The following is a 27,393-nucleotide window of genomic DNA, read 5'->3' as shown; positions in this document are numbered from 1 at the left end:
TGAGAGCCTTCAAGGAATAAACCCCAGAGCAAAGAACTGAAGTCCAAAGAGCTGCTTAATTCAGAGAGATAATTATGGTTACTTTGCCAAAAAGGGCAGATTTTTAGCAACTTTACGCACTGCGCCATATGTTATGCTATGCTATGTTATGTTATGTCTTCCATCTCACCCGTCTCATAGCCACAAACCTTGTATTCACCAAAGTCCCATTGTGAGTGAAGCGACAGGGCATGCTCTTTGACTCCCCAATGACATCCACTTTATTAGTTTTAATAAGTACACATCGTGAGACGTGGCATCACATTGACTCAGGCCAGAGGGAACTACAATATTAGCAGTAGACACACGCCTCACATTTTATGAAATTTGCCCTGAAACTCTGCAAAGTTCCTAAGACTTTTTAGCAGGAATTAAAATCTGTGATAACATGTTTTGTGGATAATTCCTAAGGAGAAACTTCACCATAGGAACATGGTAAGGTCAGAAAGTTTGCAACTGCAGAAACTTTGAAAAATCTCCCAACTCCCCCGGTGGAATTAATTAAACCTTTGCTCATTATTTTAAGTGTTTAGCCAATGTATGGGGGTTGGTGCATATTCAATGAATGGAGGCACCAGGTTCCTTGAAATGAAAGATTTCCTTATCAAAGGATTACTCACAGTGGATTCCCTTGGGTCTGTAGCAATCTCGAGAACTCAACAGAAGTGATGATATGAGCTAGATTTGAATGAAAGCTTCTGTTGCATGTGAAAGAAACATTGGTCTCCAGAGGTATATCAGTCATGTTCTAGTTTACCGATGACAACCCCACTCTGCAGCATCCAGCGATACTTCACAGGCACCATCCCTCCTTACAACCCCACCAGATGGTGGCAACTGCTTAACTTATTCCACACCACACAGTGAACTCAATCTCCAAAATATCTGAGGACGAGTAGAGAAAACATTGACAATCATCAAAGGTTCTGGACACACTTGAAAAATCACATAATGTATAGATCTCACAGAATTCAGAAAGAGAAACTGGAAAATGTAAGATGTAACAAAACTATAAAATAGTGACTATAATTGCACCTGAGAATAAAGGCCCATTTTTTAAATAAAAGAACCATTTGGCCCCTCATCTGCCCTACTTCCTGTACATCCCATCACATACAGAGTCCTGTTGCTTTGTGGCTAAGATTGTTCTTCATATATCACATATACCCAAAAGAAAAGTGGGGCGAGCTGATGAGAAAAATGCAAAGACAATGGGAAAGTGAAGAAAGGCTTCAATGAGGCAGTCGGTGAAAGCTCATAACATAACCACACTCTTAAAAAGGGGCGGCAAAGGGAGGAGGGTCTTGTTCGCTCTTACGACTATCCCATTGACTATGGTTAGATTATCAGGCCAGCACCCAATTTGCAGTCTTCCTTCTGTAAGCCCAGGAGATTCCTGCTGGCGTGTTCGGAACTTGTTATAGTCGCTTGGGACCGGTTCAGTCATATCCACCCGGCTACTGATGTCAATCATCGCCAGCGAGATCAAATTGTGGGAGAAATATCAAGTGAGGAGCTCTTCCTGACCTGCAGATGCTCCTCATCATCAGCCTTGGAGTTCTAAGGGCCACCTTGCTTTGCTGGTTGTGGGTCCTGGATCATTCTTTCCTCATTATTTTCTAAATGTAAATATGATCTTGAAGCTTGTGCATGCACAATCCCCAGTAGATGATGACAAGGTCATCAGGTCATGTGCTGAAATAGATGCAAATTAGCTCATTATCATACTTCCGTGGACACTGGATGAGTATTTGGTCTCATGTCAATGGGGACCTGTCCTTTGTCAGTTTTTTTTAAATAAAATGAATGTGGAAAATGTATTAATAGTGCTGACATCCAATGAAAATTCTCCATAAGTGAAAGAATTTTTAAATAAATTGAGAGAATCAGATCATCAACAATTCTTTACATACTATTTACTTTTTTCTAAAATGGTCCAAACGTGCCCATTTATCATGGGTATTTGCAGCCATTTTCACTGCAAATTTAAAAATGTTGCTGACTATTTTGATTTGGAGAAAATGCACTGCCGCATTCGGGATTTAAATGTGATCTGTCAAATATTTTTCAAATATCCCTAAAGTATCCTTGATGATGCCATGATGATAATATGAATCATTCTTATTGAAAGAGTGTTTTTTTGTTTATGATGTCATAACTGGGATTTATTATACATAATCTGCGGAAATTACATCACACTTTTTTATTATATTTTTCAACCCATTAGAATCCTTGAAATCAGTGCTATGTGTTGCACATTATGACAGCTTTCCTTATGTGTTTGTGTGTGCAAAACATGTACTAGAAAAGCTCACAAGAACCAATGGGGACCCATGAGTTGATCCACTGTAAAGGTCACTGTCCAACTTGACCTGAAGGTCAAACACAGGTATCAAACAGAGCCCATAATCACTCAGCCATCTTGCCGATTGGTTGCCATAGACCAGATGTCTTCAAACTTGGGGGGCGGGCCAAAAGAAACATTATGCAGATAACAGTGCTTTGTTTTAAGCAGAAAAAGGTTTATTACATTTTGAAAAAGGTGACAGAACTTAACTACAATGTTTAGATAAGTCTAGACATATTTAAACATTGCCAACTTAATAGAATAATTGTGAAAAATTCTGAGGAGGGGGCCCTATAAAAAACACTGCCCTAGATGAACAACATTGCTTCTACCCTGGCAGTCGCGCATAATTTGTTTTGTAAATCCATAACACCTGCAGAATGAGGTTAGGTGAGACTATTTTGTGTTGAATTAAAGGTGTACCCTTTTTTATTCAAACAAACGTATTCATCGATGAAACTATTTCCTATTAGGAAGAAAAGACAATAAGTCCCAGAAAAAGTTCAAAAGGAGAGCAATCAGAAGTGAGGCGCGGGCTTTTTGATTTTTTTACTTTTATTTGTCCTTTTTATACCAAAATTTCCGTTTCTAGGTTGAGTCTGTTGCCTGACAGGTTCAGTTGCAGACTAGAGTCGAGGTGCAGGCCTGAGGGGGGGGAGGTGACTGATCCCACCGCTGCAGAACATGAATTCTGCCTAAAACAAAGCAGCCATCAAACGTCTCACGACTGCGAGAGATTTATGCGGCTTTGGTTTTTAATTCCCTTCTCTGGCACTTCAAGCCTGAGCCCTTCTGCAGGCAGAAGGCCGTCTCCTAGGGTAACCCCTGCATTCATAATGCATAAGGCAGACGGGAAAAGGCAAGATTGACGCTCTGATCTCCTGTGCATCAGCTTTCTGTCTGGCTGAGGGGCGGATTGCTTTGTGGGGAGGCTGCCTGTATTAATAAGCACCAGGGCGACCACCCTGAAGAAGAAGAAGTCTTTCTGAGCGCGCACCTATCAGCATCTCCACCTGGCGCAATATTACAAAAATCCACAACTTCCTTGATTCTCTGTGGCATCTAAATCCATCATCGCCCCTTTGAGAAGGCACACCCCCTCCGGCGCTTCTGCCACAAGAGGAGCCAAAACGGAAGACATCACTAGTATTTTCTACAAACTTCCAAATTTGAGAACTGTAGCCATCTTTTGGATTTGCTGACAATATCATTTGTGTGCAGTGATATGTATTCAGGAGAAGAGCAAATATTTGTGTCAGGCCAGGCAAAATAGAGTTTTGCTGTTGAAACGTTTCCCACTCACCTAATAAGAAAATGCAATTTTCTGGCCTTTGCTTGTAATTTAGCACCACCTACTGGTGTCACCCTAGGACAGCAGCCTTAAATTGCCTTAGGGAAGTGCTCCTTCTAAATGCATTTTGCGCCAGAATGTTTTTACATTTTCGTAACAGTCAATATATATTGAATGTTTAAGTCTACATTAGCATCATCAGTGTCTACAGTTACTTAGTTTTATGCCTAGTCAGATGAGAATTCTATAGTGTGCCCTCTGGAGAGCAGTGCTTGTCGCAGAGGGCTTCTCAAACATCAATCCTACCATGCAGAACTCAGAAGGGCAAACAGGTGTGTGCCAGGCCAATGCCTTTGGGTGCTTGCCACTTGAAAGTGTAGGTAAAAAGAGGCATGAGTGGCAAATATTCACCCTTTTTAGGTCGAGTGCGCAAGCGCTCTGGCCTGCTGTAATCTATCTGTGGGCTTTTAACCACACCCACCGCACACCCATCACTATCACTCGTTCATGTGCTTGTCTTTCAAAAATCCTTTGTTATCATTGGTAAATGCTTTACCTTTGTCCCTTCTTGGGGCGGTTTTGTTACTGCCTTGCAGACCGTCCCTGTTACATGGATAATTGCACGATTGCTGATACGTTTGACTGTGAGCAAACTTCTTTTTCCATTTGTGTGTCTCCTTCACGCTCATGGCGGCCGTGGCACTTTGAATCGGCTCGCTTATGTCTACTATTTTACTTTTCATTTTCAATTTAAGTGGTAAGAAATGACTTCACTGATTGAAGCTGTTCAAGGAAGAGTTGGGTCTGAATGTAAAATGGTGGGTTTTACAGAAAACCCTAAACTTGCTGTTGGTGGATCCAGGGAGCAAGAACAGGTCTTCTATAAAAAAAAGACAACTCTAGAATTCATATCCAGGCAAATAAGATATGTATGTATGGAACTCTGGGGATCTGCTATGAAAGACCAGACCAAGAGCACACAAAATGTGGTGTGCAGTTGTTTATCAAACCTTTTCATTATATAATGGGGGCAAGAAAACAGGAAATGTTAAAGGTCTCATCCCATTGAGATGGATTGCACAAGCTGAAATGCCACGCTCTAACATGCCTCCATTTTCAGTCCATCCATGTCACTAGATGCTTGTGGGGGCACTCCTTTACACAAGTACACATAGCAGTAATTTAAGTGAATCCTGGAAACAGAAACCTGGGACAAGACCCTCTGCTCAGTTCACAAAAAAAAAGAAACTACAGGGAGGCAATTTTTGTTGATGCAGATATGATTTTTGCAACTTCAGTATCAGAGAGAGGTGCCAGCTCAGAGAAAATGTGCCATCTACTCTGCATATGATCAAACATAGTCAAACACTTATATAAATGTGTGGGCGGCAAACTTCACATGATAAACAAGAAAGCATAAACAGCTACTTAAAATCATTTGTCACCTGGAATGCAGTTGAAAAAGGTGCATCCAGGCCACAGATTAGCAAAACTAAATACAAAACTTGAAATAAAATGATAAGCCTTCTTTACCCTTCCCAGTTAGGAAGAGCAGCCAACGCTTGTTTGATTGTGGGGGGTAAGGATGATGCTGAGGTCGGCTGTGGCACTGCTAACATCAGTCAGAACTGTGCATGCAGGCATAGGAAGGTCAAGGGAACAAGAATTTACTGGGCTGTGGACTCTGCCTAAGGACCATCAGAGGGTCTAATCCTCTGGTCACACAAGTAACTAGTATATAGACATACATCACATGTATGCATGTAATCTGAACTCACATGGTCCACGCACACGCATACACACACACAAACTGCATCTAGACTGTTCTCGAGCACAAATATATTCTACATTTACCTCGTCCAAACCACATAGCCTGTATCTCGATGTAGCTGATGCGCATGTGTCCTGCTGATGGTCGTCATGCACCGACCAGCCCCGACATAAATCCCCCAAGCCCGCAGCCAACATGCATCAGCATTGTACAAAATACCTGCAACACAAAGCTGAACTCCAGTACACATTAATTACTCACCTACACAATGCACTCACCACTGTAACTGGGAGCACTGTGAATTGACGTGTCCTAGCCACATACAACTTACCAATGATAACTAATGACCTGGTGGTCTACTGCCCCTTTAAATTTCATAGAGAAGCAAATAAAATAAAATAGAAACTTTGTCCTGTTTTTATTTCTTCCAAAGAGATGGTTCAAACCTCTTTCCCTTATGCAATAGACTTTTCCCTTTTACACAACTACAAGTGCTTAATTTTTGCTTGTTGGTTCCGGTGCGGGGCACCAGCACTTATTTTTGAGGGCTGGCACTTATTTTGCTGCCTCAAGCATTTACTGCGAGCAAAAGACACCTGGGAAAGATGGAGGAAGAGGCCCGAGATGGCTTCAGGATTACGCTGCCTCAGTATTCCATTTAATTGCAGCAGCCGCGTCTTTTAAGAGGAGCGCTTTTGGCACCGGCACGTTTTTATTTACAAATTAAGCACTGATGACCACTGCATGTCAGTTGTCTTCATAATGCTGATGTTTGGTTCCTATGTAACAGCAAAATGAAGACGTATGTTTCTGTGGTGCATCTTCCACTAAAAAACATTAATGATTTACTAAAGGACTCATTAATCAAAAAGTGTAGGGGTGTTGCAGAACTCCACATGCGCACACTCTCTCTTGAAGTCGATGAGGTCTTCCATAGAGATTTGTGTAAGTGCTAGCTGCAATCTGCAGCCCCCTGAGTGCATTTAAAATGTATATTCTAAATGCTTTTGTTCTGGAAGCTCCTTGAAATTGAACAATTGGAAATAGCAAAGGGCCTCGTTAAGAAATGTTCTTGCCTACATAACAGCCACTGAAACTCAAAGACAGAGACGAAGGAGTAAAGTGCATAGAAAATGCAGTAGATCCTGTAATCCTGGCACTGTCGAGCATCCTTCGGTTGAGGTAATGGCGGGGCTTTACAGCTGTACCAGCAGGAGGGAGCACACCTTATTATACTGTCACTGTAAATTCTAAATTCAACCCTTTTGCTGTCGGCCGGGGGATGGTTGAAGGCCAACGCAACTTTTAAGTGTAGCTGCGCTTATGAAACAACTAAATGTTGAAATCTACATGGGATTTCAGAATCAAGAAAATGTGCATCATTAATATTCATTATGGATATCCTGAAAACCTGATTGGATGTTACTATTTCATGGAACAACAAACACAGCCCTAACGTCCATGCTTTTATCCTTTCCAGGGTTGATGAAACGAGCACAGAATTTCAGGTGGCATGTACAAAATAATGGTGGCAGTGGTTTGTGAACAGTATACAGTTTTAAGAACTGATCTATAATAGATCAGTTCATAAAATTAAGATTCTGAGTGGGTACTAAACCTACCTATCTAATTAATATTAATGAAGTAAGACGGAAATTGTAATTCACTTTTGTGAATATAACAGGAATGATGACCCACTTGCCTGTGCTTAATTTGCAACAAAAAAAAGTCACTATCACTCGTTCATGGACTTGCCTTTCAAAAATTCTTTGTTATCATTGGTAAATGCTTTAAGTTTGTCCCTACTTGGGGCAGTTTCGTTACCGCCTTGGCCATCGACCCTGTTACATGGATAATTGCACGTTTTCTGATACGTTTGACAGTGAGCAAACTTCTTTTTCCTTTTGTGTCTCTCCTTTGCGCTCATGGCGGCCATGGCGCTTTGAATCAACTTGCTAATGTAACCTGTTTTACTTTTCATTTTCAATTTATGTGGCAAGAAAAGTCCAGTTATGAATTTAAAACGCTAATAGCTCTAACTCAAGCAAACGCAAGACCCATTGCATTGCAAATGCTTGTTAATAAAGTTGTCTTTCTTAAATGCAATCCATTTTCCCCTGGGCTACTGCCTACTCTCCAAGAAACCTTTCTTTTTTTGTTACATTCACAAAGGGAAAAGAGCCCCAATGGAACCAACTATCACCCCAACTCAGGAGTCAGTAATTTTCCAGTGCTTTGCAACATGATATTGATCACAAACACAGTTACATTATATACTGATTCAGTATTTAGAATAGATGCCTATGACACGCTCCTTCCAAATACCAAATCGGTATGCAGTCACAAACTTCTAAAAAAGGTTAAGTAAATAGTAAACATGTTTTTGCAGTTGCAAACAGTGATTCAGGCTGTATGTGACCATAAAATTGTTCAATACATCTGGCTGCTAGTCTGATAATACTTGCACCATATTAAAAGGCTATCTGAAAACATTTTTCCTAAAGCCACATACAAATAACACGCAATTATGATTGTCTTCTTGTGAAGTCGACAAGTTCTTAGCCTTCTTACCACATTTGGCGCACAAGTTCGGCTTCCTGGGCCCACCCGGATGTGAATGGTTCTTCTACTTACCCAGCGTCCTCCGGGGCAGCACAGGCCTCTGCCGTGCCGGGCCCTCGTGCTCGCCGCCCCATCTGCAGCAGCCCTGCGTGCATTGCTGCTGTTCATTGTTACCCTCGGAATGCATGAGTCACACGGCCTGAATGCCTCATTGCCTCCGGGACCCCATTGGAGAAGAGCCTCTTCCTGTGGCTTTTCTTGAAATTGATATTTTATTACCACCGAACGTGCCAAAATGATCCATTCTTTAAGCACGGATACCACAAAATGTTTTCAGAAGAGAGCCCGAATGACTACGCAGTGACACCAGACTGCCTCTAGACCCAACGCCATTTGTGTGAGAGAGGAGCACTGCTTAATTTGTGTTTGTGGTTTCCTGTGCGGGTACCGGTACTTATTTTTCTGCCTTGAGCATTTTTACAGCGACCAAAACACACACATGGGAAACACGCAGGAAGAGAAATCGAAAAAGCGTCACAATGGGAGAAAGCAGAAAGCTGCAAGAGTGAGCTGAAGGAGTAGGGAGTGGCAGTAAATGCATTGAAGAGGCCCGAGATGGCTTCAGGATTACGCCGCCTCAGTATTCCGTGTTCGCACATCTAATTGCAGCAGCCGCGAGGGCTTTGGGCACCGGCACATTCTATATACAAATAAAGCACAGGAGAGGAGTACTGAAAGAATTGCAGCTCCCCCCTTCATGACTTGGAACATCAATGTAAAGTTTGCGTGCGCATAGAGGTTTCACTAAATGATGCATTATTGGTTCATCGTGATGAGGATTGCACTGTAAACAAAACACATGCAAACACAAGCTCTCTTTCAAAGTAATATGTTCAATTAGTTCAGATTATATAGATGCATGTGGCCATATGTACAACCTTCCTTCTCTTTCTTTTATTGTATATGTGTGTGTGGACCTTATGAGTTCAGATTTACATATGCACGTGATCTATGTCTACGCACTAGTTACGTGTGTGCGAGTTCGAGGGGACTATGAGACTTCAGGTTATTTACATGCATCTGTGCTATGCCTAGGCACAGGTTATATTTGCGTGTGTGTGTGTGTGAGAGAGAGTGAGTACGTGTGTGTGGGAACTAGGAACAGGTAAATTCTGTGGGTATGACTGAGCTATACATTAATGTACCACATATATGGGTTTGTGAGTAGGTTGTGTTTGGGTTTGTATTCAAAAGTGCATCCTTAGTCTGAAGAGCGCATGGAGTATGTTTGAATGAAGCTGATATGTGCCTGTTATCTCTGTCCATACCTGGAAGGCATCACCTTTACCTTCACTCCACCTGCATCCTTTTGGCACTCTGTGTTGTGCCACCTTAGATTCAAAAGCAGACAGTGAGCTCCATCAGCCCTTTCTCATATGGTGAGCCACTGCAGGGCGGGGATGCCTCCATCTGAATGTCAGACACCCTACCTCCATGGCCACAGGGATCTCTCCATCAGATTGGCCGAGTTCCCAACCCCGTGTACAGGGATCCCTCTGTCTGATTGTCAGAGTCCCCACCTCCACAAGCACAGGGATCGCTCAATCCGATTGACAGAGTTCCAGCCTCCACGTGCATAGGAATCCCTCCATCTGATTGGCAGAGTTACCACCTCCACAAGCAGACGGATTGCTCCATCTGATTGGGAGAGACCCCACCTCCACGGGCCTAGGGATCACTCCATCTGATTGACAGAGTTCCTATCTCCACGGGCACAGGGATTTCTCCATCTGATTGGCAGAGACCCCACCTCCACAAGCGAGGGATCCCTCCATCTGATTGGCACAAGCCCCACCTCCACAAGCACAGGGATCCCTCCATCTGATTGGCAGAAGCCCCACCTCCACAAGCACAGGGATCCCTCCATCTGATTGACAGAAGCCCCACCTCCACAAGCACAGGGATTTCTCCATCTGATTGGGAGAAACCCCACCTCGGTACTGTCCAGGCCTTTTAATTGATGTTTGGGAGGCGGATGTGGAGTCTTGGTGGAAGAAGACTACTGCCTCTTTCCACCTCTGCTAAAATTGAGGTCTGTGTTATCAAAGTGTCGTTACAGGTAGACAAGGCCGGCTTTAGCGCTGGTGGCGCCCGGTGCGACAATCTTTTTTGGTGCCTCCCTTCCGTGACCTCCTCCTCGGGTCTGATTCCCTCACTTCAAACCGGCAAAAGTGCCCCCCATCTCTCCATAGCCCCTCTCTCACATACATTTCATTTGTTTTAAAGCACTGGTAAAGGCTGGCTTTACTAATCCACTCAGCCAACACTATGACATACAGATTTTTTCTTTTCAGCAGGCATATTAACCCTTTGCGCTATTTATGGCAAGTCAAAACTGCCACTAAGCAAAACTCAGATCTCTTTCTAGCAGGAACATCAATCACAAGCGTTATCCTGAAATGTTTATTGCTGCCTGAAAGCTGGACCCACAAGGAGCTCAGCAGCTGGTGCTTTTAAATCGTAAGTTATTGCTAAACACATCACTCCACCCCACTGGTCGGCGTCTCCCTTCCAGGTCAGCGCCGAGTGCAGCCTCACCGGTCATATGTGGGTGGAGATCACAGTATATTTAGAACATAGAAGCCAAGAGCTGTTGCCATGCCCATTTTGTACTCGCCTTCCCTTTGCGTATCATATAAATGGTGGCTGAGGAGCACATTGCAGTCTGTACCAGGTGGATGTGTCTACGAATTAGGTCACCAAGCCCCTTGAAGAGGAACGAGACGGGCACATTCAAGCCTCTTTCTGCTTTTTCAGGGGGGGTGCAAAGCGCTCCGTCCCTCTTCTAATTTCTCTATAGGGGGATTTTAACCACGCCCATGTTACGCCAGTCACTTTCATTGGTTCGTGGGCTTGCATTTTAAAATCTGCATGTTTTCATTCGTAAGAGGCATGCAGACCTGTTGCATTGCAAGTGCTTTTTTAACTTACAACAGACGCTTCCAGCTGTCTGAGGTGCATACTCCATAGTGAAGCAGATACCCTGGCTTTGAGTCAGAGAGGAAGTTGGGACTCAGCATTCAAAGAAAATACTCCTATCAGCAAAATCTCTTTGAATCAATATCTTTTAAAAGGCTTACATTCTTAGGAGTCAATGAGGGTTTCCAGGGGTGTTGCATGGTACCCCTCACTTGCCCTTTTGTAACCCTGGCACTACCCTTCCTACCCCTGATCTCATGGTCTTGAAACCAGGATTATAAACAGAAAGTAAACAGAGCTCTAGGAGACCACAAGTTCATGTCCTGCAGTTTCCACTCAAACCCTCCCCAAGTCACTCAGACTTCAAGAATGGCGCTAACGATGGGATGTGGGGGTCAATCCTGTGATGTCATCGGAGGTCACTAATTGCATGAAAGTCTTTTCTTACCCATATCTCCTGTAACTGTGCTTTGTATATTTCACCAAAGGACATGTAATTCCTGTTAGTGCTTATCATAGCAAACCAAAGAATCCCTGCTCCTCCCAATCTCCCTGCAGTTGTATTATATGTGTATCCTTCCACAAATAACAGCCCCCACCCTTGCGGCCCACCTTTTGTTCTGTGAGAAAGAGGGTTATCCCCATCAGAGATGTCCCAGTCACTGCTGTCATTGTGTCAAGTTTCAGAGAATGAAACAGCATGGTGTGACCTGCTAACCAAGAGGCAATACAACTAGGAGCAGGTGCTTGAAGACTATGGTCTTCAGTTGTTCTTTGGAAAAGAGGAGGGGTGGCGCGTCTTGGGTTTAACTGAGGGAGCACCTAAGTGACCAGCGAAGCCAAGAAATTACAATAACTCATTCACATTTCATGCACACATCTTCCTTCAGTATCTGCGGGTAGCTAAGTTACTTCTTCGAGTTTTGATTTCATCAGCATCATACAGACATGGGAAGTGGAATATGGATACCAACAGCAGATACAAAACCCATAGAGCTTTATTCATACAATTATTCCCTTCCTATAATTTCATTAGATGTTAGCAGCTGACTCCATGATAAAAACCTTCTACAGATGAAGAAGGTAGGCCACAATAATAAGCATTTTCCATGGGCGTCAATTCACCAATATGCCTGGGGCATGTGGAGTTACGACACAGGATTTGATTACAGATGACATCAAAGTGTCAACTCCTTATTTTTATGGTCTGGCTTAACAGCGCAGCAGTTGCCAGACATTTATGTGAGCATCACTTGGGGAGGGACTGTGGATTTTGTGCCCCATGTTTAGAGCCAGGAGTACATGTTTTGATTGGGCAGAAGCTGTGTGCTTCCATAAAAAAAAATCTTATTTTCAGAGCAGCTGTGATCATTTTGTTTATTTATCCAGCTGCCTGGGCTTGAACTTTCTGGAGCACACATATGATGTTGTAATTCTTATAAAGTGTCTTAGATCATTTATGTTGTTTTTCTCTGGCAGCAGCATGACTGGGAGAAGGGCAGTTATTAACCTTTGCAAATGTGTAGGTCTTGCTTGGCAGCACAACTGTCACCTGATCTTTTACCCTACACCAATATTATTCTACAGTTCTTTGCTTACACACAAATATATTCATTCTCATGCAATTTATCTATAATGCTTTACATTACCATATAACATTCCTTTAAAGCCCGACCTATTGGCATTGCCAATGCTTGTTCTCTTAGGTCCTCACCATACTTGTGTTGTTGCTATTTACTTTCTGTCTCCACTGCTGAATTTATGACCCGGGGTAGCGAGGATAGTGCCAGGCACCAAATACAAATCAGGGGTAATTGAAGTTATGCCTGGCTCTCCTATTGATGTTCATGGTACTTTCCCAATTAATACCTGTCAACCTGCATCTCAGGATCCATGACGCTCTTCTGTGAGAATGGCAAGATACGGACATGGAGTTATGAACACATCTTCCCAGGAGCACTGGTTTCCACGCCTGACACACAAATCAGGAAAAGTAGTTGACAATACATTCCCTGAAAATGTGTGAATTCATGTAGACTTGAGACAGGCAGTGCTTAATTTATGCATGTGTTTTTCAGTGCTCGGCACCCGCACTTATTTATAACACCGACACTTATTTCGGACAGTTCACCACTTAGTGGAGCTGTCGGTCTATTTTTGAGCAGAACACAGCCACAGGTTGTTTAAAATTTTGCTATACATGTAAATTAAAATAATACCTCGTCCAGGCCATTCTTACAGCTTTAGTGTCGTGGAATAAACCAAAAGGTCACATTTATTTAAGTGCTTTGGTTAAAAAGTAAGAGTGACGCTGGCCGGTTGCACAAGCTTCAGTGGCTGCCCATGAAATACCTGGGGCGCCGGCACTTATTTTTTCGCAAATTATGCACTTTTTTAGTATTCTCCCATGGGAAGTGCCCAGGCATCATTTATTTTTGTTTTTAAGCAGCAGATCTCAGGCAGCAGGAGATGAGACATTTTACCGCACACTGGGAACTGGGAGTCACCCCTACCCAGCTTCCCCCAGAACCCGCTGCCCAGCTTTGATTCTTGGATCTACTTCGCGGCGGAAGGATCAGAGAGAACCATAAAAGGCGCGAGCATCGGGGCGTGCAGGGAAGGGCTTCTCAGGGTTCGCGACACCTCCAATGCTAGTAAATGGAGTTACTTTGATTTCTGCCTTTAATAAAAAAAAATGTCAGTGGTTTCAAAGGAGGAAGGGAGATCTATTGGGTATTTTTTCCAGAGATCTTTTCTTGCTTCGCCTCGGGGTGGGTGGTAGACTGCCTGCAGTGCGCTAACCATGAACCAACAAAGCAGAACAGCACAACACAAAGCAGCGGTGGCTTAACAAAACTAGCGTCCCCCCTTGCAAAAAACATGGAGGGGCCCGTTCCGCACTCACTGACAAGCTCTCAGGCCAGGGTGCTGTACACCCACAGGTAAATATTAGCAATAAAAATATATTTTAACATATGCCTGTATTTAAAGATATCTTAATCTGTTTTTTAACTCGCCAAGCTGTCTATCTGCTCATATGTTGTTTTGGAATTCACAACATACAGCATGGAAAGTCACTCATTAGAAGTACAATTTTCAGAATTTTTCCACTTTTAAAAATAAATACAGACAGGAAACACATTGTTTTCTCTCTGTATTTATCTGTAAAAATCAGTAAAAACTGAAAACTGGGAGCCTTAGTTATGAAATCCTATGGGAATCGAAATACGTCGGACGGGATATTCGTCACGTTTGTGATGGAGTAACCCTCTGCCATACTCTAAATCAGGCCCTTAATTACTGTCTGATGCTCAATAATACTGATTTGATGCACATTCATCAGCCTCCAAATAATGAAACTGTGAGTCGTGAATCGAACCTGCATCCTGCCGCCTTTACTCAGAAAAGGCTCAATGTTCTAAACGTACAGCAACACAGCAGACCTAACATAGCTAACTAACTAGGCCACATGAAAAGCTACACACTGCACTTTCAAAGCAATTCCTGGTAGCGAGTCAAGGCGACAGAATAAACATACCTGGTTGTCCCAATGAATGCTATGCTTTTCATACCTCAGTCTGGTAAGAAAATACAACATTCAAGCCCTACCAACTGATCAGAGTTTGGCAGACGGGGTACTCCATCTAATAGCAATAGAGCACCCCCTCCACCAGACTCTTGGCCGCCTTCACTATTTTGATTTGAGCTGACTGCTAGGTTTGCGGTGTTGTAGTAGAATCTATGTAAACCTTCCTCCGCCTGCCCGAGGGAGCGCAGGCCATTGGAGGTAAGCCGTACATCCATTTGTTTCAATTAGAGGGGGCGGTCAGATGGCTTTTTTTTACTACCTCTCACCAACAGGAACAACCAGCTAGAGAAGGACAGTAAAAATAAAAGTAAATTATCCTCAGACCATGAGAGAAAATACACATGGTTTTGTGGCCATTTATTTTTTTTCTAAAAACAAACTCTTGCTTTGGGAGTTTGTTTGTAGGGAAAAAAACTTAAAAGCTTTACGTAAACATCTATCACCAATTACAGATGCACACCAAACTTTTAAATGAATTTGTATGAACTTCCATGACTGCAGTTCATATAAACCCATAGACTGTGGAGGTGAACTCTAAATTTGGCAGGTGGAGTAACGACATGGTGGCAGACATAAAGTCTTCCGCTACCCTGACTGCCTTTACTCTGCCTGCCAAACTCTGCATCAGGCCCTTAGCAGCCTGGTACCATCAAGGCTTTCATCTGTTACAAGCCTAGTACCATTATGTGCTCACTCTGCAAATCATCAAAGAGCAGACAACCGTCTGGATTTCCATTTGATAATCATCCAGAGCCACCAGGTCCTTATCCTTTTGAAGACATTTAATCTGACGAGAACCTGGAGTCATTTAGAGCATCAAACACATGGATATTCAGTGGCGGCCTCTGATGTTCAGTACGGGTGGGGCAGGTACACACGCACACTCTTTCACACGTGCAAACACATACAGCAGGCACATACACAGTGGCAGCTGGCAACTATAGTGAGTAAAAAAAGAGGAAAAGTTAATTACCGTGTTTCAGCAGACATGTCTTGCTAGCTCCGGTCCTCTTCTTCTCCTCTTCACGTCACGTTCAGAGCCCAAGCTAACTCACTTAATGCTGGAGCTGCTCTCATGCTGTTAACCAACATGGGAGAAGTGCCAGGATTGGAGGGAACGGCCTGTCTCAGTGCTCCTTAGGACACTAGAGCCCTACACTTTCTGTCAACGCAGCTGTCTTTAGACAGCTGTGTTGAGAGGTTAAAAGTGCACGTCAGGAAGCCATCACAAGACGACCAGCCAAAGTGACATGCGCACTTTTAAATTGGTGCACAGGCAGCCCATCACTGCTGCCACTCAGTAGGCCCCATCCTGTCCTGCCACTAAGTTAAGGACGGGTTGAAGAAAAATAAAATGTTTATAAATTAACCAAATTACCATTTTATTTTTCGTTTCTGGGGCATTTTCTTGCGGACATTTTAGCAGATCGACGCTCCTCCGCTCCAAAGGAGGAGCTGCTCCTGCACATACACACACACACACCCATTCACAGCATTCACACATACACAAAAAACAAAATTCATACATACCCAGCCATGTATGCACGCACCCAACAAAGAGAGAAACTTACTGAATCACAGTGGTGATCTCAGGTGGTGTGGGGGAAGCATCTGTTGTTTCCTAGAAGCTTCAGGAGGAACATCCTGTCACCTCCTCTCACTGGCTGACCTTTTCATAGGTCAGCTAATGCGATGAGGACCCTCCTTACCTTGTCAATTAGAGTTCCTGACCCCCACTATTTGACAAAAGATTGGAAACACTGCTCTAAGCTGTACACACTCATTCATGAAGTAGTTGTACTCTTACAATGGTGGTAACAAGAACGTCACCATTGTAAGATGCTACCTGTTACAGAAGCATACTGTGCCATACTGTAACATACCTTGTTAACATACGGATATAGAATGACACTGCATAATGGGACATTAGATAACAGCATAGTGCATGATCACATACTAAGCTATATAAAAGCTAATCTAGGTCTCACCCTCATCTTTCTTCTCTAGTCAATGTATCTCTACTGAATTCTTCTCTTGTTTTCATTTTTACCTCATCCCCTGATTTTGGCCATGACCTATTGATGTGGCTTAAATTATTTCTATATTATATTCACCAATCAGGGCTTTCAGACAGCTCGCTTAAGCCACTGGGCTGTGTTTTTGTCTTTCACATTTTTCTTCCGCCCCCAACAGGATACAACATGAGCCAAAGGGTCCACCCACACCTCCCACTGTCTGACTTCACTGAGAGCGACTGCATTCTGCTCTGTCATGCAAAGCGTATCCTCACACAAAGTAGCTCTCTTCAGTGCCAGGGACTACTATGCCAATTTGTGCATTTGGGATCAAAATACATTTTAGCTGTGTCTTATATTAGATGAATGAGGACCAGGCAGCTTTTTGAACAAATGATTTATGCAAAAACTATGACAACGCAAAACAAGTATTAACAAAGCCTAAAGGCTGGGAGCCAAAGCCAGACCTATTTGCTTTGCCAGAGCTTGTTTTCTATGACTCTCAAATCGCCGTTGTTTTTTTTTCTTTTTGTGCAAACATATGCCTCCCTCCTGCAATTCTTCCTTCTTAAAGTCCCTCTAGGGTCTCTGAGCCATATCATTCTTTATCAGTCTCCGACATCATCCGTTCACTTTGTCTGCAGAGACTGTTGCTGATTCATTACCTCTTGGCATTTGACTATGCACCATATTTACAAGTGAAATCTTTGTAAGGAGTTGTGCTCCATCACCGTGTTATTCTGATGTACAGCATGCTGAATATCTTGCAGTTCAGTCGCCTTTATGAAAGTATGAAGTAAAGGAGGACGTACAACTATATTATTCTGTCCACACGCTTAGATCTGATTTCCTTTACATCTTCTTTGGGTAGTTAAATCCCACTAGGCCTGCACCCAGGGACATTTCATTTAGGCACTTTTGTACATTTAAAACACTTTGCATGCAGTCCGTTCTGCAGAGGCTATTTATAATTATTAAGATTTTCAAAAATGTTCAAATTAGCAGTAAATCCAGTCACAACCAAATGTTTTTTTAAAAGTGATTTACAATGCTGTGGCCAACCGACATGTCCTTTCTTTACCTTAGCAACAGGAGCAAGACCCCACAAACCTGTACATCTCGAATTTACCCATTTCCATGGACGAGCAGGAGCTGGAGAACATGCTGAAGCCCTTCGGACACGTCATTTCCACCCGGATACTACGAGACGCCAGTGGAGTTAGCAGAGGAGTGGGGTTTGCAAGGTGAGTCCTGTTTTTATTCCATTGTCAGTTTCTGTTTTTATGATTTTTTTAAATTGATCTTTCTTATATGTGGAAGGTCAACTTGACCGTACAAAAACTGCAACGCACAGAATTCAGTGACACATTTGCTGAGATGGAAAATCCCCGAATGGTACATCCTCTGAATACATTCCCTCTGACCTTTTGACCCTGACTAGTCCTGAACATGAAGAGATTCGAACAAAAAACAGCCAAGGTTTAATCCTTGCCTGGGCTGCCAATGTAGCAAAAGCCCTCGTTTAGAGTACGACCCTAAGTTGAATTTTGCCATAAAAATGTGGACGACCCGCTACCCTCCCCCGGCGTTCCCCTGCTCTTTTAAGATGGCGGTGGAAGGCAGACGGAATCCACGGCAGGGCCTTCACTGGTTCTACCATCATGTCCGCCAAGTGTTTTAGGTGGCCCAGAAAAAAAGTATTTGTCCTGTTTACCCTGATTTTTTCACCGCTTTTTCAGTGGTATCAGCGCAGGGGAAGCTCGGCAAGCGCAGCTTTTCGTTCTTTCTCAGCATCACATTGTCCCTGAGAATCTGGGACAAAAGGCTGAGTAAGCCAGAGACCCTTGTGATGTAGGTGTTGGCAATGTCTCCACACTTTGGAAGTATGTTATTACACTCACATACATTAGCGGCAATTTCCCCCCACCGCAAACAGCATGGCACCATTGCTGCCATGTTTTTTAATACCTCACAAGGTGGATCCCACCTTCTGGGGTAAATTAATCTGTGCCATGTTTATGATCTTAATCTATGGTAGGTCTTCTTCTGACTGTGCCACAGAGATGGCCCCTATGGTGACTGGACTGCTAAATGTATAAACCTTAAATTTCACAAAACATGCTTCAACCATGAAAAGTTCTGGTGACTCTGGAGGTAAAAGAGCCAGGAGCACTTAACACTTAAGGTTAGTAAAGTCAAAGAGCTAACATCTCTATTTGTTCTTCTTCTGGAGCTGATTTTGCTATCAGAAACCCCCTTCCTTCACCTGTAGATAAGTGTCAAGTTCTCTCTCGTTAAGAGGCCATTGTAGACTTTGCTCTTTCCGTTGCCTCCTTGGTTTGGAACTGGGTAAAATATTTGAAAGCCTAAATTCAGCTATGTTATGTTATCTTATGTGATGCTATGTCAAGTTACATCATGTTAAATGCAATTATAGAGAAATGCAGGAGGCCTGCTGGTCTTACGATATACTACCTACATTACACTATGGCCAATCAGGCCGCAAATTAGGTTTGATTCAACTTCGAAAAGAGGAACCCTATGGTGAAGGGAGTCAATTTGCAAATCTTCCTGCTTTGCACCATCCTTCGTGTCTCTGCAAACTCATCAGTCACTGGAACTGACATGATTTCTTGTTCTGGGGTGCTTTGTCTACTGCAATGTGATCTCCACAAGTTTGCCAAAGAGTTTGACTGATAGAATCCGGGGACTAAAAAATCAAGCCTCCATGCTATGCCTAACTCTAACTAAATATTAGTAAATTTGACCAGAACAAACCAGCTCTGAAGGGTTCCACCGACTTCTATTGGGAGAAAGATTCAGTTGAAGTCATGTTGCGTCATCCAAAAGTCATACTGGAGCAAACGTCTTAAATAACCGGCCCACCTTTAAGGCCAACATCATCACACTTGATTCCTCATCGCATCCTCAACTGACAGAAAGGTACAGGGTAGTCCATGGCCATGTTGGGTCCCAAACTCTGAAATTCCGTGGACCTCTAACTCAGTGCTGAGCCTAACTAACTTCAAGTCAGGAAACCTCTGAAAACCAAATTCTTTAATAAAGCCTTTGCCCAATATTGGACCTGGATCAACCATGAAAGAATGTTGTGTGGATACCAATTCACACCCGATTGACCTCTAGCAATCTGGTTATTACCTCAGTTTTACTAAATATTATATTTTCTCCCTTCTATCTGTTGCCTGGATGCTACAAATGTATTGCACGATGATAGTCAGTGCGTAACGTAATACGGAAATGAAGACATAACTAATTAGATAGCACACCACACTGTGGAAATATTATGCCCGAGTACATCGATGTATGAGTAGAAATGGCAAAAGCAAATTGTAAAAGTGAATTTTCACTCAGAAATGAATCAATTTGCACCTCTGAGAGCGATGTGTATTTTGTAATGTATGTGCTGCAGCCTTTGGAACCAGACCTTTTACTATGTTTATGAATTGGACTAATATATTATTGTAGTTTGGCAAATGTAGCCTATTATGAATGCAAAATAAGCCGGCGCAGATCAGCAGTACGTTTCTAACAGTGCCAAAAAGCACCACCTCGAGACAATCTAAACCATTGGAGTCCTGACACAACTTATGTCATCTAACTCGCAATAAAAACCACTTGGCACCACAAAAGGTTTGTAAAAAGTAGCACGTTCCCTACTTGTGCTAGTGAAAACCCAGCAGCATGCTTGTGTCTTGTGCATGCAAAACAGAAAACCAGAGAGGAGCGAGACCCCATTCCGTCCCATTCCGTGCCTTTGGTAATCATAGTCGGCTCCGACCAAACCCCAGGGTACCAAATCTGCTTGTGGCACTGACAGGCCCTGCAGTTTTATAGAAGGGATGCGGTTAATAGACTCCCAGGCCTCTCTGGTAAGCCACAACATTCTAAGCAGGCAAATTAATTCATCACACGCTCTCTCCCAAACGCTGCCACACAAGGACATTGTTCTTTTTGAGCTGAGGCTACTAAGGGCTCTCAGAACACTGAAATGGCTGCTAACTCTGCCCACTTAATTTTTACCAGTTTCTTTGTAATCCTCCTTGGTTGTCTTCGAGGTAATCCTCAGGGTGGAATAATGCTGTTTTCAATGCCATGTCAAGTGGGGTGAAGCTGCTTCCTCAGACACAAAGAAAACCACTTATGTCGGCCTCTGTGGCTCCATTCAGACTTAACTAAGCGGATGGTGTGGATCCCCGTCCCTGGGAGGCCGTTGTCCCTGCAAGCGCAGTCAAGGGCCTGTTGTCGCTTTCGCTGCAGGCGCCCGCTGTCGTGTCCTGTTATTCTGCATCACACGGTGGTGACAATTTCATTTTAAGACACAGAGCGCATTGTAATGAGCAGAAAAGATTCCAATGAAGAATCCAAGATGGGGGCTGCCAAGTCTAGGCGGCTACATAGGCTTTGTGTCGTGCAGTGTCGGAGAGAGGGCGGAGCTCAAGTGAGGACCACAAGTGGTGAGTGAGAAGACAGGGCTTTGCAGGAAGACCAGCCTCATACCAAAAGGTTCATTTGTAGCTCTCAAGTAGGAACTCAGAGAGACTGACCTATCTGCAACCTGGTGTGCATGGCTCCAGAAACCAAACCTTGCCCTGATCTTTTCAGCCTGAACAGGTGTCAGGAATGTGTAAACATTTTCTCTGTCTGAAGGCCATACTCAGTGTTTTCAGTACCAACAATCTTTATTCGTCAGCAGGACCTGCATCCACTCGCAAAGCCTGACATCCCACATAGACCTTCCTGTGCTCATCGTAGGCATCCATGTTGCTGACTGCAGATGTCTTGATGCTTTCAATACTAGAACCTCTTCTTCAGCAGGAAAACCCATGCCCACTGGAAAGGCCCGGCATCACCGGTAGAGCTTTCTGGGCTCACCTGAAGCAACCATCACTCAGGATACTGACCCCCAGCATTATAGACTGAGGGCCTGATTTTGAAATGTGACGGACATGCCGTTCACTGTATTACGAATCCCATAGGACATAATGAGATAGTAATACGGCGGATGGGGTATGTAACGGAATAACTCCCTCTGCCAAACTCTAAATCAGACTCTAAGTCTAAAATGACAGTATAGCAAGCGCTGTGTACCACACCGCTTCTTCAATAGGGAAACCCATGCCCGTGGAAAGGTCAGCGTCACAGATAGCTCTTCCTGGGGTTTCTAAAAAGTATGCTGCTCTCACATAATGCTGAGTCACAGCATTATGGATTCAGCTTAAGCGCTCAGGGCAGCTTTGACATGGATGGTCTTAAATTACCCCTGCTCAGTGACTTCAGCTCCCTTACGCCATCAGCTGAGCCGGTGTCCACTGAAAGGTCACAGAGTCAACTAAGATGTTCCTCCACATAATGCGTGTCGTTCATTTGGGGCAGCCCCTTATCAAACACCCACAATTTCTTGTAAAGCTATGACCAAGTTATTTAAAAAAGAAATTCAGTTTGCATCAAGGTGGCTGCATTTTGCCCTCTGAAACATTTTGGATCACTTTTCTGAGACTTTGTCCACTGTGAATTTAGTGGTTAGAGAAAGAATCAGTGTTGGGCTCTGTGCAGTAGTCTGCACGCCCCCACCTTGGCTGTCTGCAAGAAGAATCTCTGTCCAGGAAGGTGCAGAGGGGTGTCAAGACCCTTTCATCATTACTTCACTAGGTGCTTAGCTGTGCTGCACTGTGCCTCACCAATCAGTCAGTTGTGAACATAGGGTTAAACAAGGCATCCCTAGGGTAAGTGAAAGAAACCCACCATCTCCCTTTATATTGCCCGTCCCATATTTAGGCTCATGGTGGGAAATGTGCCACTGCTGGTCTGTGTTGTATTTTGAATGACAGGTCTGCAGGTCAAGTGCCTAAAGATACTTGACACTAGTTTGTAATAATGGACGTCTGTCTCCTCTGTCTATGAAAAATGAATTTCACAATCTACTATTTAGGCTGCTTGGAAAATATAATACACTAAGTTTCACTGTACTGAAAATGTATTCTGAGATATGATTATAAGCAATCCTTGTATAAGAATGATGTGATGATGGAGGTCCTGACAGCTGGTCAGTACTACAGGTGACAAAGTCTAAAGGTCTATGGCTGAACTTTTGCTAACTTCTGAGCATTGTCACCAAAGATAATTATCCCCCAGTCCATGTGGCCATTGGAAGTTTTGTGCCATTCCATCCATGTTTCCCCAGCCAGCATCATCCGACAGGCACTCACATGAAGGCACAGCCGAACAACCACACTCATCTCTGCTTGTCTATGAATTGACAACCGGTTCAGAAGCAGACGTGCCAGGACCACCAGTCATCCAAAACCATTTGTTCACCTAAGATGCATCCTCTCCTCACTTACAGTCTGCATTGAAATCCAGCCTCTAAAAATGTCTTCTAGGTGCTATGAGCCACCTCACAGTCTATAATGTGTTTCTTCTCCACAAACCTAAATGAAGATGAATATTGACTTATTAATACTAAAATGGGAGTGAAGAAGGGTGTTTCTGCCTAGCAGGAAGAGTTTGATGGGACCAGAAAGGGGGAGTGGTGTTAGGGGGAACTCTCTGCATGAACTGAGTGACTTTGTTGCACAGTGAGGAACTTCTTGGTCATCCATCATCCTCGAAGGTGGGAGCCTGTTGCCTGTCTGATGAACTGCTAGCAAGCACATACCCAAACAAAACAGGAATTGGGAGGAACTAGAAGAGAGTGATCCTATACCCAAAATAGGAGCTATATTTGTTATATATTTTCTCATCAAATTTGAAAGAGATTTGAATTTTCAAACTAACAATAACTCATTACAATCTACCTATAAAAGAGAGTTGTTGCGTGTTTCTTTGATTTTGTTTTCTCAAACAAACAGCATTTTTCACCAACAGCAGTGAACAGATACTCTAAGCTCCAGGACAAATGACACAGCTTTTTCTGTCTCATACTAAAAAGATTATTTTTTAGGTCTTTTGTTGCAGTCTAGTGCCCTCTTCTGGTGCAGTGTATTGCTGGCTTAAGGCAGCTGCCTGTAGAGAGCTTGCTCCAGCACCAGCTCAGTTTTCTACTGGCAAAATTATATATGTATATGTCAGTCGAAGGGCCAGAGCATCGAGGTGTCTTCTTCAGCCTGCAGTGACCAACAACTGTACAGCTGTTCCTGTCGATCGGGATGCTGACGACTCGTTCATCAAAATTGAGGGAATAAGGGAATCCTGCATCATCTGCTTCTATAATACAGAAAATCAACAATAGTGCAAGTCGAATGTGACAGCACAAGTGTTTGTCTCCATTTGGATAACTTTAATATATTCTTTACTCTTTGGGCAAATTTACTGGGTAACCGAAGACGCAAAAGAATGAGGTTGAGAAATTGCTAAGAGCATCTGGATATGGGCAAGATGATTGTAGCAGGATGGAGCAGTTAGTTAAATTTACCTTAGACTAGGAATTTCCTCTTGTCCCTCCCCTCCCTTGCCCTTTCCCCAGAATATTTTGATCTTCTGAGTAAACACTAATAATAGAAGGTCCAAACACAAGCCAGTCTGCAGGGTGAGGGTGAGCTGCACAGTAATTGAGTTTTCCTTCTTACAGTAAGGATAAGTATAATGTCTTCTCAATAAGTGATTGCATAAATTAATTTTAGGCATTGAGGGCAGAGGAATGCAGCCGCTATATTACCATGTGTGTGCGGGTGGCACTACCAATAAGGAGCGGGCAAGAAGGGTTGATAGGAAAGACGTGGAGGTTGAGGTACAAAACATCTCAAGCACAGTGGGAAGGGAAATGCCACAATTAGGTGCAGATTTTGGATTGGTGAGAACTGTATTGGTGAGGGTCATTACTTCAATGTGATTTTGGGTTTGAGCAATGCTGCTGGGTCTTTAGTCAGTGGCTTGAGTTGTTAGATGTAGGGCAGGTGGTGCCGACACATTGAGATTGCCAGATGTTGCCTGAAGTGGGTGAGTATGTAGAACAGACAGGTATTTTGATGAAGATGTGGGTTGCAATGGGCAGCCAATGAAGTGTGATCTGTTTGGAGAGGGTGAGTTGAAAGTAGAAAACGTGATGGGTGTAAAAGTGTAGAATCAGGTAAGGATGAGTGCCTGTTGCACAACCCTGAAGACATAGAAGGGAATTAGATGTTTTGACATCTGACTAGGGAAATGGACAGGTTTTGTAAATATGTTACTGAAAGTCAAAAAGGAGAAAATATAGGCAAAGGTGAAAGCCAGAGATACGAGACTTGAGAGTTAGGGAAGAGGACAAATCATTGTTGTGGTTAAGTTAGGATAGGATAATTTGGGTAACTGTAAGAATGACTCATTTTTGGAAAGATTGTATTTTAGACAGTGAAGGTGTCGTGGAGAGATCCCTTTTAGGTTGTGGCCTACCAGACAGTGCAGTTGTCTGGTTTGCCAAATACATCTTGGGGACATTTAGAAAACTGGCATTCTGCCCATTGCTTACCTTTAGCTTTGTGGTCTGTAACTCACATTTTTCTGGCTTTCTATTTGCTGGCTTTCTTTGCTGTAGACTACCAAGCTTGAGGTTGTCTCTCCCGTTGCCCAAACCATTTTACTGTATAGTTCCACAAACTTGCTTTCTATAAACAGGCCTTTAAATCTTGTTCTGATCTTGTCACATTTGCTTGGCACTCAAAGGCAGAGGTGAAATGTCAGCCTCTCTCTTCCAGGGAGCTTGGTGTTTATTTTTCTTTCTCTGACTTAAAAATGAGAAAATATATGTGACCATCCTGCTGAGTACCCATGTAAGATGAGAAGGGATGTTTTTTTTTCTAGGACACAACAAAAAAAGCATTTTTTTTTAATAATTCTAAAATGTGGTGGAAACAAATATTTAAATACGATCAAAACACATCAATACACTAGGTGATGATATTTGCACACATTATCATTTGTGTACAGTAAAAACGAATTCTGGTGGTTATTTAAATTGAAATATGTTTCTAAAATGCCAGTGCACTACAACACAATGCCATTCCACTCTAAACCCCTCAACTCCACGCTACTTACCCCACTTCATTGTACCCCACTCCAATGTACGCCAGTCCATCCAGCCTATCCCACTCCACTCCAATGTACCCCAGTCTACCACACCACACTCCACTTCGCTACAATTTACGCCAATCTACTCCACTCCAGTGTACCCCACTCCAATCTACCCCACCGTATTTACCCATCCCACTCCACCCCACCCTAATCTATCACTCCAATCTAACCCACTTCAATCTACCTCACTCTATCCCAATCTATCCAACTGTAACCCAATATACCCCGCTCTAACCAAGTCTACCCCACTCCAAACCAATCTACCCTAGTCAACTCCACTACGATCCAATCTTCCCACTAAAATCTACCCAAATCTACTGCACTGCAATGCAATCTACCCCACTCCACTCTGCCCCAATCTATTGCACTCCACTCCAATCTACCCCACTCCACTCCATGCCAAGCTACTCTAGTCCACTCCAATCCACCCCAGTCCACTCTACCCCAATCTACCCCTCTCCACCCTGATCTACCAACCCCCATTTACCACTCAAATCCACCCAATCTACAGCACTCCACTCAACCCCAATCTACCACACTCCATTCCACTCTATCCAATCTACCCCACTCCAATATACCCACTCCAATCCACCCAATCAACCCCACTCTACTCTACCCAAATGTACCACACTTATTCCACTCTACCCAATCTACCCCCCTCCACTTCACTCTAATCTACCATATGCCACTCAACTCTACCCCACTCCAGTCCAATTTAACCCACTCCACCCTAATCCACCCCACTCCAATCTACCCTAACGCACTCCACCCTAAACTACCCAACTCCAATCTCCACTATCCAATCTGCCCCACTCTAATCTACCCCGCACCAATCTTTCCCAGTCTACTCCACTCCAGTCTGTTCCACTCCAGTCTACCCCATTTCACTGCATTCTTCTCCACTGTAACCCACCCAATCTACCCCACTCCATTCCAGTCTACCCCACAACAAATCTACTTCCCTCCTCTTTACTCTAATCCTCTCCACTCCAATCTACCCCACTCCAATCTACCTCAGTCCACTGTGCTCCACTGTTCTCCAATCTACCCCACTCTGCTCCAATCTACCCCAATATATCTCACCCCAATCTACCCCACCCCACTCTATCCCACCCAATCTCCCCCACTCAACTCCTATCTACCCCACTCCAAACTAACCAACTCCAATCATCCCTATTCAACCTACCCCAATCCAATCTAACCCACTCCATTCCAATCTACCAGACTCAAATCCACCCAAACACTCCACCCTAATCTACCCCACTACACTCCATTCTTCCCCAATCAACCTCACTCCACTCCAATCTCGAATCCACTCAAATCTATCCAACTCCAGTCCTCCCCACTCCAATCTACCCCACTCCACTCTACCCAAATCTACCCCACTCCAATCCACCCTATCTACCCACTCCACCCTACCCCAATCTACCACACTCCAGTCTACTCCACCCAATCTACTCCACTGCACCTCACTCCATACTACCACATGTCACTCACATCTTCCCCACTTCAGTCCAATCAAACCCACTTCACCAAAATCTACCCCACCCCCACTCCAATCTACCCTACCCCACGCCACTCCAAACTAACCCACTCCAATCTACCCCACCCTAACCCAATCTAACCCATCCTAACCCAATCTACCCCACTCCAGTCTACCTCACGCCATCCCAATTTATCCCACAGCACTCTACCCAATGCCACTCCAACATACTCCCCTCCAATCTACCCCAT

At 43.6% G+C, this 27,393-nt stretch overlaps 1 protein-coding gene across 2 annotated transcripts in view; it reads left to right on the top strand.

The window, feature by feature from the left end:
* The window catches only part of RBMS3 (RNA binding motif single stranded interacting protein 3), a 1,236,319-nt gene that overhangs the window by 827,430 nt on the left and 381,496 nt on the right, over positions 1 to 27,393 (top strand). For both annotated transcript variants that reach the window (XM_069212004.1, XM_069212005.1), the window contains exon 5: positions 17,680 to 17,837. In XM_069212004.1, the coding sequence (XP_069068105.1) occupies positions 17,680 to 17,837 (158 nt within the window). The remainder of the gene's footprint in view (positions 1 to 17,679; positions 17,838 to 27,393) is intronic.

This window comes from Pleurodeles waltl, chromosome 10 (assembly GCF_031143425.1).
Source record: "Pleurodeles waltl isolate 20211129_DDA chromosome 10, aPleWal1.hap1.20221129, whole genome shotgun sequence".
NCBI classification, from domain to species: Eukaryota; Metazoa; Chordata; class Amphibia; order Caudata; family Salamandridae; genus Pleurodeles; species Pleurodeles waltl.
Note: the sequence above shows the minus strand (reverse complement) of the source record. Positions and strands in the feature narration are given on the sequence as shown.